Source organism: Amphiprion ocellaris, chromosome 20 (genome assembly GCF_022539595.1).
Source record: "Amphiprion ocellaris isolate individual 3 ecotype Okinawa chromosome 20, ASM2253959v1, whole genome shotgun sequence".
In the NCBI taxonomy this organism is placed as follows: domain Eukaryota; kingdom Metazoa; phylum Chordata; class Actinopteri; family Pomacentridae; genus Amphiprion; species Amphiprion ocellaris.
In genome coordinates this window covers 3,468,950-3,486,611 of record NC_072785.1, presented here as the reverse complement: position 1 = coordinate 3,486,611, position 17,662 = coordinate 3,468,950, and the positions used below count along the sequence as shown (strand labels likewise).

Sequence of the window (17,662 nt, the reverse complement as noted above, 5' to 3'; positions counted from 1 at the left end):
CTCGGCCTTTTCCAGAACTTGGAGTCCTTCCATTTTATCTGCAAAAGAATGGAAGTAGTGATTTGACAGTGTGTCATAAGAGGCACTGAGTCTGAGGGAGCTTAATCTCGGTACAAAAAATCTGCAACAGCATTAGATACTATATTTAGAAATAGTTGGCAGCATGTGAAATACAGTTTGTAAACCTTCGACCTCAATGCTTGCAAGAAACTGATGCTGTTTTAGACTTTATGCAGCATGATTTAGGATCATATGGTTCATAATATTCACTACAGGAACTTTTCTGGTTTTGAAAACATCAGAGTTGCATCCAAGTGAAATATATCTTTAAGAACAAACGCAGACTGGACCGTGTGGTCAGGATCTGCTGGGGAAACTCCACTGCAGGCCTGCTGGTTCGTTCTTGTGTTCATCGTATCACTTCCACAGTAATGATAAACAAACTGAAAGCACACTGCAATCACACTTAAGTGTTTGGAGGAAACTCCTGCAGGTCAGCCCACCCACCGCTTTAACACAGAGGGGCTGCTGAGCAACACTTCCTTCTGTTAACCCTCGTGTCGTCCTGCGGGTCAAAATTAACCCATTTTAAAGTTTGAAAAAGTGGGGAAAAAATAGATATTTTCACAGTGAAACTTCTGATGTCCACATTTTCAACATTTTTGGGAAATCTTTGAACATTTTTTGGTGGAAAAAAAATGTTAAAAATGCTTCTTAAGAACATTCACAAAAAAATCAACCAAAATCCAGCGAATTTCGCTGAATTTTCTTGCCAAATTTGGGGGATTTTTTTTTTTAAATAAAAATTTTAAGGGAAACTTTTAAGGAATTATTGGAATTTTCTTCCTGAAGGTTTTGCAAATTTTCAGAAATTTGGGGAATTTTTTGCTGAATTTTTGGATTTTTTTCAGACAAGGAAGCAATATTTTTTGGTGCCCGTAAATGAGGACAGCAGGAGGGTTAAAGTACTAGAGGTATTTATCTACATCTTTAGGTACAGGTTGTGTTTTATACGTGCAGACTGCAGTAATACTGAGCTGTGCTGGGGACAAACTGGGCAGCTTATTTATATGTGTCTTCAACAGAAATCCCCTCCTGGAGCCAGAGATCTGTGCTCTGTGCAGAGTGTTATTCTAGTGACAGTTTTCTGGAAATCCCCCACCAGCTGTTAGCTCCGCCCCGCCGCAGAGGGCATTTACAGACTGCTGCACAACTGCTACCGAACCAAACGTACCTCGGCCCGCACACCCAGGACCAGCATGGACCTCCACCGGACCAGTATACTAAACCAAATGGATTACAGCCGGGAAGCGAAAGAAGGGAAGGCGGCTCAGTCGACGGAGGAGCGGCTGGACAGCGGCTTGGACTCGCTGAAAGAGGAGGAGTACCAGGCTGTGGCCGCCGAGATCCTCCGGCTCCAGCTGGAACACGAGCCGCCGCAGCAGCACCAAGCCCCGGCGGTAACCGGAGAGCTGTACGACTGGCAAACACAGATCACCGAGGAGGGAGACACGTAAGTCTGACCCGGAATAACAGCTCGGATGTTTACGAGTTTGTCGGAGGTACAGCTCGGCTCGCCTGCGTAGGCCCAGCTCGGGTCTTTGGGGGTAATTTGATGCCTTTCCTGTTGGGAACGTCTTCGTCCTAGCTTGTCATTAAACCGCACTGGCTCGGGCCTAACTTAGTCTGAGCCGGAGCTTCATGGTTTTTTAAACTTCACGGCTGGTGAAAGTACGCCGCAACACACGGAACCGGCGTCCGGTTTGATAACGGGTCTATCTGCGGTCAGACACGGCAGAATTGGACGTAAACAAAAGGCTATTATCAGGAGGGAATCTATTATGGCCGCGGGTCAGAGTGGGAAAGTCCCGGGCGCGCCTCCAAGGAATCCGACAGACGCGCGCTCCCGTGAAGCGAGAAGAAAAAAAAAAGCTCGTTAACCCTCGTGTCGTCCTGTGGGTCAAAATTGACCCGTTTTAAAGTCTGAAAATGTGGAAAAATATATGTTTTCACAGTTAAAACTTCCACATTTTCAGCATTTTTGGGAAATTTTTTAACATTTTTTGGTGGTTAAAAAGAAATGTTTCAAAAAAATGTTTCTTTAAGAAAATTCGGGAAAAAAATCAACCAAAATCCAAAAATATTAGAACTTTTACTGATATATATGGAATCATTTTAGATATTTTTGGGGGTTTTTTTGGAAAATTTTTATTCATTTTTAAAAAAAATATTTACAATTTTTATTTTATTTTTTATTTCTTGCCAAATTTGGGGATTTTTTTAAAAAATAAAACTTTTAAGGGAAACTTTTAAGGAATTTTCTTCCTGAAGATTTTGAAATTTTTTATAAATTTGGGGAATTTTTTGCTGAATTTTTGGATTTACTTCAGACAAGGGAACAATATTTTTTGGTGCCTGTAAATGAAGACAACAGGAGGGTTAAAAATTACAGCAAAGTTAGTGAGTGGAAGCTAATATGGGTTATTACTGCCATAAAATAATAAAAGTATTATTTTTATTTAAACTTACATATAGTTCACACACAATACCGTATAGCTCAGTTATTATGATGTTATTCTGAGCTGAAGATGTTCGTGTTGCAGAGGACCACTTGGGATCTTCTGTTCCTTTAAATGTCTTTATATTTATTAACTGTGAGGGCAATCCAAAGAAACTTCAAGTATAAAATTGGCTGCTGTGCCACACTTGAGAGCAGATAAAGTTACATAACTCGGTACTAAATTAACTGCATCTACAGTGTTTGGAGTGTCTGAGGGCCGGAGACAAACTTGGTTGACTTGGTGTACTAATAATTATATAATCTGGATTGCAAAGTTGTGCTTTCTTGGAATTTCTTCAGCTTTTCTTCCACAATTCTCTCCAGTGCTTTAATCATAAACTACTAGATGGAGAAACACACTGGTTGTGAATGTGAACTGTAACAGGTTTTCTATCTTCTCCTTCTGTGTGTGCAGGTTGCTCCACCTGGCCATCATCCATGAAGCCAAGAACTACATCAAAACAATGGTGGACCTGTCTAAAAACACAGACTTCCTCAACACACAAAATGACTTGAGACAGGTGCGCAACAAAAGCCTCTTTATTTATCATCTCCTGTCCTCTGCTAACATTTTCCTGCATCTGTTACCAAAACATCTAAAGAATAACTCAATAGTTGGCCTTTCCTTTCCGCTTCAGACTCCTCTCCACTTAGCGGTAATAACGAACCAGCCGGACGTCTGCCACAGTCTCCTGGTGTCCGGCTGTGACCCCACGCTGGTGGACAACAGCGGGGACACACCTCTTCACATCGCCTGTCGCCACGGTAACCTGCATTGCTTCAGCGTCATCACACAGAACTGTCAGCCGGAGCATCTACACACGGCGATGGCTGCCTGCAACTACAACGGTAAGATTGTCCTATAAGAACACTGAGCTTTTTACTTTTAATAACACAGACGTTTGAATTGGGCTAAGCTACGGCGGGTCTACGTTATTAGAATATCGTATCCCGTGGTGAGGGTACTTTCCATTCTGTGGCGGCTTGGAAACAGACGCCACACTGACCAGCCTGTCGCTGCTCTTAGAACTACTATTTAGAAAGATGAATGGTGGGCACACAGTAATTCCTGCTGCCCATTATCCCTGAATACTATAGTTAGGAGGAAGGAAGCATTTAAAGCGAGCAGGGGGAATGCCATAGCCTTTTATAACCTCACATTCTGGCTAAGACCCATCTATTACACGGCACATAAATTTAGATGCTGGGACTTCAAATAGAAAGGTGGATAGTTTTAGTTTTAAACTTGTGTCCAAACATTTTTAAGTATCTTTTTAACACTGTTTTTCTGTAATAATTGGCATTAACATGGTAGCATAGTGCAAGCTAATTAACTTGTGACTTTCATTTGGAGGCTCCTGTTAAAGTGCTTTTCCTCATCTGTTTTGTGCAGGTCAAAACTGCCTCCACATGGCCTCGCTTCATGGTTTCCTCTCACTGGTGGAGAAAATGGTGGATCTAGGAGCTGACATTAACTCGAAGGTAAACAACACAACACACGCTAAACATACCAAGACTGTACCTGTACAGCACCAGCCTTTTGGTTGTTTTCACACTTTTAAAACCTCTCTGTTCTCGCTCCGTTGCGTAGGAGCAGCATAACGGCCGCAGTGCGCTGCATCTGGCCGTGGACCAGCAGAACCTCTCCCTGGTCAGACTGCTGCTGCAGAAAGGAGCAGACCCCAACCAGCTGACCTCCGGAGGCCACACCCCCTACCACCTCACGTACGGTTTGGACAACTGTGACATCAGGAAAGAACTGTACTCGCTGACCAATCCTGACCTGAGGGAGTTGCCGGAGAGCGAATCGGATGAAAGCGAGGAGGAAGAGGACGAGGAGTCTGATGAAGAGGTGTGTTGAAATCACAGAGCTTTCAGAGTGAGTGAAACATTAACAAATTCCTGCCTGGTGTGTAACCAGTTTGTCCCTTTTGTGTCTGCAGGTGCGTTACGACGACATTCAGTGGAACGGACATTAGCAGGAAATGAGAGAGCGAGGAAGTGACAAAGGCAGGGGAATGTGATGACGATGATGAAGGACAAATGGTTCGGCAGGATTAATGCTCCTGCGGTGACGTGCCAGGAGGACACGGCGTCTCCATCAGGGCATGACTGCTACCAGTATAAGACGGACAGGCGGCTGCAAAGAAGAGGAAGTGAACAGAGACTGACGGCTGCCGGAGAGCAAACGCACGATCACGTGACACATTATCATGGGATGGCATTGCTGTGTAAGAGGATGGCTTGTATTCAATGGACACTGCAAATCTTTGTCATAAACAACATCCATCTGTAGAGGTGTACCTGTAACGGCTCTGTTGTATGATATTGTAAATGCTGTGTATACAAAGATGTATTTTTTATGGAAGCTGTGAATGTGTACAGTTGAGCAGGTTGTATATGTCAGGCAGCAAACAGTTCCAGCACACTCCAGTTAAATTAAAACACTCATATTTAACAGCTCAGATCTCCTGTGTGAATATATTTGGGCGACATGAAGGGGAAAAATGTCCTGGATGGCAACTAAAGCATTAAGTTTGGACAAGAATGTTTCTGCACATGTACATTAGACATCGTAATCTAACAATATGAAGATGGTGCAGAGCCCAGCATATAATCGGCAGCGCCTGACAGTATTACAGAGCTGTAATTATATGGGAAATTACTTTAACCACGTGGCTTCCTGCTGCCGGCGGTGTGTCTGCTTGTATGAATGCCTCCATCAAAGCCAGACAGCTGAGTTTCAGTTCTGACCGGCTGCGTTTATCTTCATATAATGCATATCATGCAGGAAAGAGCTGATAACAGGACGACTTGTTTCCACTGAATGAGGAACCAGCGACCAATTGAGCCTTGAATGCCGCAGTTCCTCCTGCTAGATGTGCGTGTAGAACTGAGATAAAAGGCTTTGGGGAATTTTGTGTGTTTGGAATGAGGCCGACTACTCAGTCATCTAAATCGGGAAGTTTTTTTTGAAGGGTGGGGCTAAGAGAGAAGGACAGGAAATTCCCAGGAACAGAAAACACTTCAGCTGTTCACGACATTCCTGCTTCTCATCTGCCAGAGAAGGGAATCTGCTCTACAACAGGATGCTCAAGTCAGGCGCTAGAAGGTGGGGCGGGAGGAAGTTCCAAGTAAAACAAATATCCAAAATCACTTATGCAAGTCTGACTGGCATTTGTGCTTAAAATGTGTTTAAGTTCCAATCTTAACCCTGTGATGAACAATGTGGGTCAAGAGATACCCATTTTCCATTGAATTTAGGTCACTTTTGACCTATGTTGTACATCAAAGGGTTAAAATGGATGTTACATTTAAGTATGACTTGTCTAATTCTAGCATAAATATTTTTTACCAATTAAAGAGAAAAGATTAAATGCAGTTTATGTCATGACTATTCAAAGATGCACATCAAAAGAGCTACTGTTAGTATGCAATCGTTGTAGGCAGATAGCTACAGCTGCACATAGAAAATCAACTGTACAGTGATCAGTCACAAACATTAAAGGAACACGTCGGTCCAAAGCATTGACTCAGTCTCTAAACTCCAGGAGTTGTACCGGAACATTGCAGATCTACAGGACCCAAAGGTTCTGCTGCTAATGTCCCAATCCCAACCACAGGACACCCTTCAGAGGTCCAGTGTCCACGTCCCGACCATTCACAGCTGTTTTGGATGCATATTATTAAGCATGTGGTTTTAACCCTCCTGTTGTCCTCATTTACGGGCACCAAAAAATATTGTTTCCTTGTCTGAAAAAAAATCCAAAAAATCAGCAAAAATATTCCCCAAATTTCTGAAAATTTGCAAAATCTTCAGGAAGAAAATTCCAATAATTCCTTAAAAATTTCCCTGAAAAGTTTTATTTAACAAAAAAAAAAAAATTGGCAAGAAAATTCTTGAGTAAAAATGAGTAAAAATCTTCCAAAAAATCCTAAAAATATTTAAAGTGATTCCATATAAAACCTCTAATATTTTCTTTAAGAACATTCACAATAAAATCAACCAAAATCCAGTGAAATTCGGTGGATTTTGGTTGATTTTTATGTGAATATTCTTAAGAAACATTTTTAACATTTTTTTTTCCAACAAAAAATGTTCAAAGATTTCCCAAAAATGTTAACAATGTGGACATCAGAAGTTTCATTGTGAAAATATATTTTTTTTCCCACATTTTCAAACTTTAAAACGGGTCAATTTTGACCTGCAGGATGACATAAGGATTAATGTTGTGCCTGACTGGTGTATATTCCAATTTCCAACTGTGATTTTTCACCTTTTGATTCATGTCGGCACCAGGGTGAGCTCAAGATAATGTTTTCCTACTTTAACCAAGCTAGTTGCTCAGTTGTTGGCAATTTATAATGACAATAGTATTATCTCGGTAAGCTGTACTGAGCTAGAATACACAGTACTTAGATCATAGTTTCTGCTGCACTCGTGTATGTAAATATACACATGTAAATATTATGTAGTCCAACATCACCGTTAACCATGACCTCAGTAGTAAATATATTTTGTATAGCAATGTTGTTAATTTCAACTGTAAAATGTTTGTCCAGGTGTAGCTTATAAAGGTCGTTGAACGCCAGAGTCAATATATAATTGAGGGACTTTTGAAGTCCATGGGATATATCTGCATACATTTTTATTAAAACTAATTTTAAAAAAGTACTGTTTTCTGGCCAGACTCCAAGGCTTTCTGACTTATTTAATATAAAGGGTTTACTACAATATCTTTAGAAATAGCTTTCAATTTCAATTTTACTCAATTGTAGATATAATATTTAGAAGAATCTTTCTCTAAAATGCCATGTGGTGTTTGGTTATAGGCAGCCATGTTGATTTTAGACCTGAAACCAGCAAAAATGTCAACTAGGATACTGGTCAACTATGTTACAAAAAGCCCTACAGTTGACCCAGCTGATTTTGTAGATGTGACGGCAATTCACTAAGATGGACCTATGAATATATCCACTAAGTCGTAACTGAAAGCCACCAGATGATTCTAAAGGCTACTGCAGCATGAGGTTAATAATGAACAAAGAAGTAACCACGGAAGCTTAAAAGTTAAATAAAAACACTGTTTAATAGAAGTGCAGTCATGTACAGCAACAATTTTAGCAGAGGGGACAAGGATGGAGAGAGTGAAATAACTGGTGACTTCCTAGAGACGCTGACCTGAGCAGACTTCAAACAGTGGTGTGACAATAACTGTCGCAATGAGAGAATTCCCACAGCTGTTCCCTGGGTTATCACAAAGTACAAAACATTAGCATCATCCTGAAACTTCAGAGGAGAGACAGGACGTTAAAGAAGATGAAATCAGAGAGAGATACACGTAGTGGCAGCCCTGAGTAAAGATGTTGACAAAGCACTGTGGGAATACAGTGACTGGAGAAGCTACAGGACCACTGAGTTCATATTGATGAGGTATTGTGCTGTAGTTGTAGTGTTACCACACCTCCATCTTCCAGTCTGCTCATGTCACGCTCATCAAGTGAAGTCATTTAGGCCGAGCTGCAGCCAGAGATGCCACTTTGACACCAAGGAGCATATTATTCTCATGTGTCGTATGTTGGACTGACGTGAATGCCCTTCCCAGGATCTGACACTGGGCAGCCGGCTGCAGGAAGAGCGTCCCAGTTTAGAGAGACGGAAAATGCAGGAGGGCTGGGTATGTGAATAAGATTATGTTCCATCAGGTCCGGCGTTTAACCAGGTAGGGTGAAGGGGGAGATGGTTGAAGTGTTGGTGCAGATGGGTAACATTCTACCCACCTGGTGTAAAATGTCTTTTATTGTCTCCTCTGAACATGATGCCACCAGCTCCTCCTCTGCCTTCCTTCTAGTTGAGTCTTTAGTGTGAGGGACGTTTGTTTCTGGTTTTACCGTTTAACATTCTTTTTATAAAACAGCTGGCAAATTTCTTTACTCCCTCTCAGACAAAGCCACCAGGTGAGTATCAATCTCAGACTCAGACAGAATCCTGGAACACAAACACACAATTTAAAAGGTAAAGCTTTATTGTTTCGCCAAACTGTGGAACACACACACCAACACACACACGTTGAGATAAAGCTCAGTCATGTAAGCCAATGCTTTGATCTCATCCCTGGTTTGAGTTTTAGGGAATTTCCATTACAACACTAGCCTATTTTTCTCAATTTTATAAAAGTACCTTATGAATGTTTGACAGAGCCAACGCATTACCAGCATTTTAGTGCTTTTAAGTTTGTTCAGCAACACTGTGCTTATTTTTGTTCCACAAAACCCATTTACAGCAGCAGCTGGGCCGTTAAAAGTGCCTTTTACCTGAGGCCAAAATCATTTTTATTACTTACGGCTATCAAGATATGTTCTCTCTTAGTCTCACAAAAATACTCACTTGAATCTGGGTTCCTGTGTGGTGATAACTCCCACCTCCAGCTCAGAGGGCTTGAAGTCAATGGACAGAACAGTGGACAGACATGAGATAGCCATCTGTTTAGAGAAACAAAGGAGAGTAGTTGGGGCAAAAGAAATGAAAGAGATGAAAATAAATTCAACATTCTTTCTTTGGAAATACGCAGGAGCAACGGGAATTCATAGCGTTGAATAATAAAGAAAAATTAAGCATAATGTTAAGTATAAAAATGATCTGTGTCACTAAATCTAAAATGAGAAAATGAAAGGCTTTACTAGGGAGCAGCATGATCCACATAAAAGAGATGTTCAGTTTGGAGACGTGAAGGAAAGAAAGACGCTGCATCACACTTTAGAACAATTTATACTCAACTAGTTCATTATTATGTCAGAAGTTGGAGTATGAATGAACCAACGATTAAATTAATAGTCAACAGTTTTTGATAACTTCGGATTGGTTTAAGCAATTTGTTTTCAGGATGATCACTCTAAATTCAGTGATTTCAGCTCTGAGTGAATATTTTGGTACAGTTGTGTGCTCACAACTCCATGCTGAAATGACCCTTCATATTTGAAAACAAAATGTGCAGTGTTTGCAAGAAATACTGACGTGGTTAAACAGATGTTTTACCACCCTCCCTGCTTGTCTACAAACATTAAATTGTGCAAAATGATTTCACGTCTCTTTCATTTACCAAGAACGTTACTTTAATATCTGGTAAATCTATGACCTAATAAATACACGTATAGGCCATAAACATATTCAAATAATTTGTCACTTGAGTCCATCTTTGCATGAAAAGGTCTGTTTTCAGTTGAAGTTTTGCAGTTAAATGTTCCATAATATAGACTTGTTTCAGTCTCTGTTTCCATTCTATCTTCGTTGGAGGAGAAGGTTTCCTCCAATTGACCTTTATAATCTTTCTTGCAATCAGCAAAAGGATGCGAAATACATATCTGTGATCTTTGTCATCAATATTCTCAGGAAGAGTTCCAAACAGAAAAAGCATTGGGTCCATATAAAGTTTAACCTTGAATATAGTTTCCATCTCAAGCTTGATGTCCTGCCAATACTGAGACAGTACTGGGCAGTCCCAGAAAATGTGTGAGTGATCCGCCACCTTACTGCAATTTCTCCAACATAATGGAGAAGTGTTTTTTAAAACATTTGAAATTACTAAAGGGGTCCTGAAGTATCTAATTTTACTTTTCCAATCAAATTCTTTCCAGAGATTGCTGTTTATGCCTTTGTGGCTGATCTCACACATATTCTTCCATGTCATATCTTCAATGATAACATTCAGTTCCAGCTCCCATTTATAACGAACATCAAATGTGTTGTCTCCTAAATTTCCCATCAACTTTTTATATATAAAAGACACATGGTTTTTGTTGGGCAAGTGTTTTTCTTTTACAGTTATAAAATATTCTTCTATACCTGTGAGGTTTGTTTTAACTTTGTCCCACTCAGCATGACTTTGCAAATAGTGCCTTATTTGCAAATATTGATAGTGGTCTTTTGAAGGCAAAAGAAACTGATTTTGTAGCTGGGCAAAAGATTTTAAATTATTTCCTTCAAATAACTGATTAATTGTGCATAGACCACTGCTCTCCCATCTTTGAAATTCACTATCCCACAATGACGGCTGAAATTCAATATTACCAGCAATGGACATGGCTCTTGACAGATTAATTGTACCTTCTAGTTTTTTTCTCACTTGGTCCCATATTCTCAATGTGTGTTTCACCCATACATTTTTCACTTTGAGTCTCTTCTAGAGGTTTTTACTTAGAAATGGTAAGGCTGATAAACGTACACCTTCTACCGAATTCTGTTCTATTGTGACCCACCCTACCTCCCGGTCATTGTTAATCCACTGAGTTATAGCAACTAATTGAGCAGCACAATAATAATATTTCATGTTGGGAAGAGAGACTCCACCTCTGTCCTTAGGTGAACATAACACTTTCAGTCTGACTCTTGGTCTCTTATTTTGCCATATGAATTTAGTGAGCATTTTGTCTAGCTGGGTGAATGTGGACATAGGAACCCATACTGGTAAAGACTGAAATAAGTACAGGATCCTCGGTAGGATGTTCATTTTGATTGTCTCAATTCTACCAAATAACGACAGAGGTAAAACCTCCCATTTTGAAAGATCTGCCTTAATTTGTGTTATTAGTTTATTATAATTGGATTTGTAAAGTTGCATTGGGTTTATTGTTAATGTTATCCCCAGATATCTAAAGCCATGATGGCATTGTCTAAATGAAACTATTGTGTTTAGTTGAGTTGGCCACGTTCCAGACAGCATCATTGCTTCAGACTTATTCTCATTGATTTTGAATCCCGAGATATAGCCATATTCATGTAGGCACTTCAGAAGAGCTGGAATGGAAGATTGTAAATTTTGCAAGTACAACAGCACATCATCGGCAAATAATGCAATTTTGTGTTCCGAACCGCTCTCATCTCTGATACCCTGTATATACTGGCTCTGTCTCACTGATTCGGCTAAAGGCTCAATACTCAAAGCAAACAGAACCGGGCTCAATCCATCGCCTTGTCTTGTTCCTCTGCCGAGGTTAAAAAAATCTGAACAGTATCCATTAACTCATACTCTAGATCTTGGAGTTTTATAGAACATCATTATCCAATTGACAAATTTGTCTCCAAAGCCCATAGTGTTAAGTACTTGTTGCAAGTATAGCCAATCAACTCGATCGAATGCCTTCTCAGCATCTAAGCTGAGAAGCATCGATGATTCCTTTCTTAAGATAGCAAGTGATTGAATTCAATTCAATTCGATTCAATTTTATTTATATAGCGCCAATTACAGTCAAATTGTCTCGAGACGCTTTACAGAACCCATATGCCTGACCCCCAGAGCAAGCCAAAAGGCGACAGTGGCAGACCTGTCGCCATTTGCAAATTTAAAGATTGCAAATTTAAAGTCTTTCTGATGTTATTTGAGCCATGGTGGCCATTAATAAAGCCTGTTTGATCTGGCTTTACCAATTTTTTAATATATTTTTGTATTTGTTTAGCCAGGATACTAGTTAAGATTTTTTAGGTCAACACATAGGAGACTTATAGGTCTGTATCCAGTACAGAGGGTGGGGTCTTTTATATTGTGTTGATTTTTGATATGAAAGAAGCAAATACACTCCCGCAACAAACCAAAAATAGTTAAAAGGAGCATTACATGATTAAAATAAACAGAAGGGCATTCATTTAATTTATCTATATCAGGCAATTCTCTGAAGTAGTGATTTTATACAAGGAAACAGCACTCTAGCATTGATTTCTTAAGGTTATTACAAATTTCCAGAAAACCACAGAGCAATTCCACAATATTTCCATACAGAGACACAGCTGTAAAACACCCATAAATTTCTGGATGACCCAAAAAAATCACCAATCTCCCTGACTGAACCATCCAGAAATATCCAGGAAAACTCCGACACACTAGAAGCTTTGTGACAAGAACATCTTGTTTGTTTGACGGGTATCCCACAGTCCTGATTATTAGGGCTGTTTTATGACAAAATTCCAATATATGTGTGTGAGTGTGTGTGTTCGTGTGTCTCCTACCTCTATAATCTGCTCATAGGTCCAGTCCAGTTTCTTTTTGACTTTCTTCTCGAGGAAACTAGTGGCCTCGGTCTGTTTGACTCCAGCTGCTGTAGCTTTGAAGCCACAGTAGTAGCCAGCTGGATCACACTTAAACAGCTGTGGGCCCAACTCCTCATCCAGCCCGACCACGATCATACCTGAAGGAGGAACAAAAACAAAAAAGTCATCTATTTAAACATCGGGCTTCTGCTCTTTGAACAGCACTTTAAAGACAGCGTTTACTTAAAATTTGGGATCATCGTTAGACAGCTTACTAAAACATAACGGTTTCATCAAAATCAGTTTCAAAGACATCTTATGTAAAGCTGCTATAAGCTGATAACAGATATTTCAGGCTTGTATTTAAAATATGAATAATACAAAACAGGTTTCAGCTCAAGTCTTTAATAAAATAAAAATAAATAAGTGCTAAAATAAAAGAATTCATCAGCTCTGTTCATGAAGATCCTTTTATCATTCTAGAAGTGGATGACAAGAAATGATTTCAAACATTTTTAATGTTTCGATTTTGTCTAAAACCTTCAATCCAAGGACATGTTTTACTCACAGCAGCCTAGCGGCCTCATCTCAGCATTCTGTGTGTAGACCTGAGAGATGTCAGCCATGCGCTTGCACAGCATGTCCACAGGGATCTCATAGCCATACTTATACTGCCAGTTAGCTGCTTCATATCGAGCTCTCTGCACCTGAGACCTGCTGTCAGCTGGAGAGGAGGAACACACAGAGGAAGCTTTTCACACAAATGCCAGAATATATCCTAACACAGTCACTGTATGGACCAAATTATATCACTTTAAATTACTGCTACAAACATTTAAAAACATGCATAAGTGTTACTCTGGGCTGCTGAAAAAGCAAATGAAACAGGTTCCTTTTAGTGGTTTACTTTGCCAACTAACAGCAGAACTAATTCTAGGGATGGATGCATTTCCAGGACATCAGTCAGGCCAAATGTTGCTTACCAGTCATGCCGGTCATCACACAGCCAATGCTCTCTGTGATTCTGAACAGATGTGTGACTGTCATGGCATCCAACAGCTTGTCCTGAGGAAGACGTAAGGAAAGCCATTGTTAACAGAGAAAAATACACCAGTGTACAGTGCACAGCAAAGTCAAGGTGAAGGTGTTGCATTTTCCTGTTATTTCTGGCCATTCAATGAACAAAACTGTCTCATATGCTTGAGTAAAAGAAACCCCAAATACCAAAAACAAAAAAAAAACAGAACAACTTCTCTTTTGGATATCCTCAATTCTCTGACTAATATCTCCTTGGAGGGCACCAATAACGTCCCTGTAAAGGAAAAATTGTGCAGTACACCAACATTCTGACCACACAGAAGAAGAAAGAAGAAAAGAAACAGAAACACAAACTTCTTTGTGTTTCCAATGTTTTGCATACTGACCGGGACTTTCTTCTGCGTGACGACAACAACGCAGTCCTTCCCTCTGACCGCCACCGAGGTCAGTCCTCCCTGGTTGATGGCTTTGAAGGCATACTCTGAAAACAGACAGAAGAGGAAAACCCCACTGCTCATAAGCTACTAGTGTTTTTTTTAATTGATAAATATTTAGGTTTCGAACTGAATGATATGCAACAATTCATACTGGAATTAGTTTGACAGATATTGTGACTGCGATATGAATCTCCACTTTTGTTGGAATGACTGTTGATGCATATCTTTTCCATTGAAACAACTACAAAATAATGATTTTGCTGGTGACTGTACCGAGCATCTTCTCTTACACCTGGAGAACAATGTTTGTAAGCCAGGGAGTCTCTCCAAAACCACAATGCTTCATTTCTAAAACTATGTTATGACACAGTTCACTGTCATCAAAAAACTGCAGTCACTGTGATTTGGATTTGATTTTCAGTAATATCCACAGCAACTGTTCCGCCGTAGTATGGACTGTAGTATTTTAGTTTCAGAGATTTGCTTTTGACAAGATATGTCCCCCGTGTGGTTCCTTTAATGCAAATCTGTTAGAATTCATACCAAAAGATGAGTAAATTAAAAAGAAAACAGTCAGTCTAAGAATAATTATGAGTGATGTGTTCACATTCAGCAAACAGTCACACTTGCTCCATGACTGTACAGTTTTTACGTCAGGGCCATAACTGCACTCAACGGACAAAAACTACACACACACACTGATAGGGAATTGTGCAATAACAGAAACACAGTGAGATGTGATATGACTTGTGGTATGTTTCTTATGTTAGTTTTTTATTTGTTTTTACTTATTTATTACGATGCTTGGTACCTATGCACCTTAAGGATTGCACTTTTTAATGTCGTTGTACTGGTACAATGACAATAAAAGAATTCTATTCTATTCTAGTGTTAGTGTTACGGTGCAGTGTTCACAGTGCTGGGCCTTATTCAGCTTAGATTAGAGGCTGTACCTTCATTAATAACTTTCACAGTTCTCTCTGCTCAATAAAACAAATCATGAATCACATCTGAGATCAGTTTAAAGCCAGCTCAGTACAAGTACAAATATTAAAGAGCTGTTGTTTTCATGTACCACCATCTGACAAAGGCTTCAACTAATATTTAGCTACTAGGTTCTTAAAGAAACTAATAATTTAGCAGAGTATTACTGCAAATTTTAAGGTGAGACTCCACAGCTACATTAAACTAGCTCAGGTAGCTAGCACAATTTCAACTTCACACGAAGCAGGACAGTTGGTATTAATAACTGCTTAACTGTATTACGTGAAGTTTTTCATATATGAACTATCGTCATGTTAAAACTGCCGCAATGTGCTGAAATATTGTTTAATATCTATTTCCAAACCACTGAGCTCTGAATGAGTAAGCTAGAAGCTGCTAGCTGCTGTTAGCCTGTTAGCAGGGCAGTGATGACTGAGCAGGTTGACTATTCTTCTTGTCTCGCTCTACTGACCGACTTGGTAGAGTCTTCCCTCCGGAGAAAAGATGGTAATATGACGGTCAAACCCCGCACTCGATCCCCGAGACATGACGGCTGGAAATAAATGAGGTAAACTGATGCAGACTGAAGCTGAAACTAAACTGAGAGGCAACAGAAACAAAACATGGAAAACACCTGCACCGGAAGTGATTCTGTGGGAGGCCGTCCAGTTCCGGGTCAACTCCGCAGCTCTGTAGTTTTTTTACGTTCTCCTTCATAATAGTAGGGTCATTATAGAATTGAGGGACTTGAAATCCATGGGATATATCTTGCATACACTTTTATTAAAAGTTTTTTTTTAAAAACTATTGTTTTTTATGTTCATTATGATCATGGCCTTACAAATTCCATAATTATTTATCATGGAAACAATCACTTATTAACCCTTGTGTCGATCTGCGGGTTAAATTGACCGTTTTAAAGTTTGAACACGTGGAAAAAAAAACATTTTCACAGTGAAACTTCTGATAGACTATTTAAAGACATTAATTTGGGTTTTAGGAACTTGTGGCAGCCTGATTTCTAGATGCTTTTTATACCTAAAATGAAGAAATTAGTCCTTCTGCAATTATCCTATGGGTCAATATATAATTGATGGATTTTTGAAGTCCATGGGATATATCTTGCATCTTGTATACATTTTCATTTCTTGTTTCTCCTCTTCTGTCAACATCCGTTACTGAGCTCCTCCAGTGTTGTGCTCAGAGCTCCGGGTAACTTCCGTCTGCTAAAATTCAGTTTCTCTTTCCAGCAACTGCTCCCCAATGATGAGTGTTGCAGAGGCCCGTTGATGACATTGAGTCTCCAGACTTCCTGCTCTCTCACAGAGATCTGCTCCTTCAGAAACTCAATGTTCTTGTCTCTCTGCTGTTTCAGCATCTCGGCCTCCAGACTCCTGATGAAGATGTTGCCCATGTGCTTAATCAATGAACTTTTCAGCCTGGAGCTTTATAATGTAGCTGTCCATGTAGATGATGTGATCATGTTGCGAGCGGTTTCACATGCAGTCAACATTTCTGCTATGTAGTTCATTTCATCACTGCTCCTTTATGCACACTCTTTATGCACTGGAAAAAATGCTCCTCTCAAAACGAGAAAAAAAAAAACTTATTCCAAGGAACTTTTACCTTGAAATAAGTGAAAAAATCTGTCAATAGAACACATGAAAAATGGCTTGGTAAGATTTCTTGAAATAAGATATGATATTTAGAATATTGAGATCTTAAAATTAGCTGAGAAAACTTATTTTAAGCTATATTTTACCAGGATTGTCAAGCTTAGGTGTATTAAAATAAGCCAGAAATGCTTAAAAAAAAAAAAAAAAATCAAAAAATGCTGTTTTTCCCTCAAAAATAGATTTTTGCTTTCATGTAACCTCCTAATTTGAGATGCATTAACCCTCCTGCTGTCTTCATTTACGGGCACCAAAAAATATTGTTTCCTTGTCTGAAAAAAATCCAAAATTTCAGCAAAAAAGTTCCCCAAATTTCTGAAAATTTGTAAAACCTTCAGAAAGAAAACTCCAATAATTCCTTAAAAGTTTCCCTTAAAAATTTAATTAAAAAAAAAAAAAAAAAAATTGGCAAGAAAATTTTTGTAAATATTTTCAAAAAATGAGTAAAAATCTTCAAAAAAAATCCTAAAAATATCTAAAGTGATTCCATATATATCAGTAAAACTTCAAATATTCTCTTAAGAACATTCACAAAAAAATTAAGAAACATTTTTAAAAATTTTTTTCCATCAAAAAATGTTCAGAGATTTCCCAAAAATGTTGAAAATGTGGACATCAGAAGTTTCATTGTGATTTTTTTTTTTTTTTCCCACATTTTAAAACTTTAAAATGGGTCAATTTTGATCCACAGGACGACACGAGGGTTAAACTTATTTTGAGTTTTCTTGTAAAATACAACTCAAAACAAGATAATTTCACGATTGTTTGACTTAAAAAGACATTTAAGATGCATTGTCTTAAAACAAGTCCCTCCATCTGCTGAAATGTCACTTGTTAAGTGAATTTATCTTAAATCAAGTGGGATGAGACAGTTTGACTAAAAATAAGACAAATAGACTTGGTAAGATTTTTTCCAGTTTAAAGGTGCATCAAAGAACACAGATGCCTC

General features: G+C 39.0%; 2 protein-coding genes across 2 annotated transcripts; one reads left to right on the top strand and one right to left on the bottom strand.

Annotated features, from left to right (window-relative positions):
• The first annotated feature begins 1,194 nt into the window (after positions 1-1,194).
• nfkbiab (nuclear factor of kappa light polypeptide gene enhancer in B-cells inhibitor, alpha b) lies at positions 1,195-5,020 on the top strand. The gene is made up of 6 exons (XM_055006139.1): positions 1,195-1,513; positions 2,976-3,081; positions 3,199-3,409; positions 3,954-4,042; positions 4,152-4,412; positions 4,504-5,020. The coding sequence occupies exons 1-6, from the start codon at positions 1,260-1,262 to the stop codon at positions 4,537-4,539; spliced, it is 957 nt and encodes a 318-aa protein (XP_054862114.1). The 5' UTR covers positions 1,195-1,259; the 3' UTR covers positions 4,540-5,020.
• Positions 5,021-7,631: 2,611 nt separating this feature from the next.
• Positions 7,632-15,694, bottom strand: psma6a (proteasome 20S subunit alpha 6a). Its single transcript, XM_023289998.3, has 7 exons — positions 15,513-15,694; positions 14,006-14,100; positions 13,565-13,646; positions 13,150-13,305; positions 12,561-12,739; positions 8,949-9,043; positions 7,632-8,549 (listed from the first exon to the last, which is right to left on the bottom strand). Exons 1-7 carry the CDS (start codon positions 15,586-15,588, stop codon positions 8,492-8,494), a joined length of 741 nt encoding a protein of 246 aa, XP_023145766.1. The 5' UTR covers positions 15,589-15,694; the 3' UTR covers positions 7,632-8,491.
• Positions 15,695-17,662: the final 1,968 nt, after the last annotated feature.

Excerpts from the sequence above, each read along its gene's own strand:
- psma6a (XM_023289998.3), bottom strand. The coding sequence starts at position 15,588 with ATGTCTCGGGGATCGAGTGCGGGGTTTGACCGTCATATTACCATCTTT. Across the intron at positions 14,101-15,512 it reads GGGAAGACTCTACCAAGTCG|AGTATGCCTTCAAAGCCATC; the intron begins GTCAGTAGAGCG and ends GTCTGTTTTCAG. Across the intron at positions 13,306-13,564 it reads TGTGATGACCGGCATGACTG|CTGACAGCAGGTCTCAGGTG; the intron begins GTAAGCAACATT and ends CCTCCTCTCCAG.
- nfkbiab (XM_055006139.1), top strand. The coding sequence starts at position 1,260 with ATGGACCTCCACCGGACCAGTATACTAAACCAAATGGATTACAGCCGG. Across the intron at positions 3,082-3,198 it reads CACAAAATGACTTGAGACAG|ACTCCTCTCCACTTAGCGGT; the intron begins GTGCGCAACAAA and ends TTTCCGCTTCAG. Across the intron at positions 3,410-3,953 it reads GGCTGCCTGCAACTACAACG|GTCAAAACTGCCTCCACATG; the intron begins GTAAGATTGTCC and ends TGTTTTGTGCAG.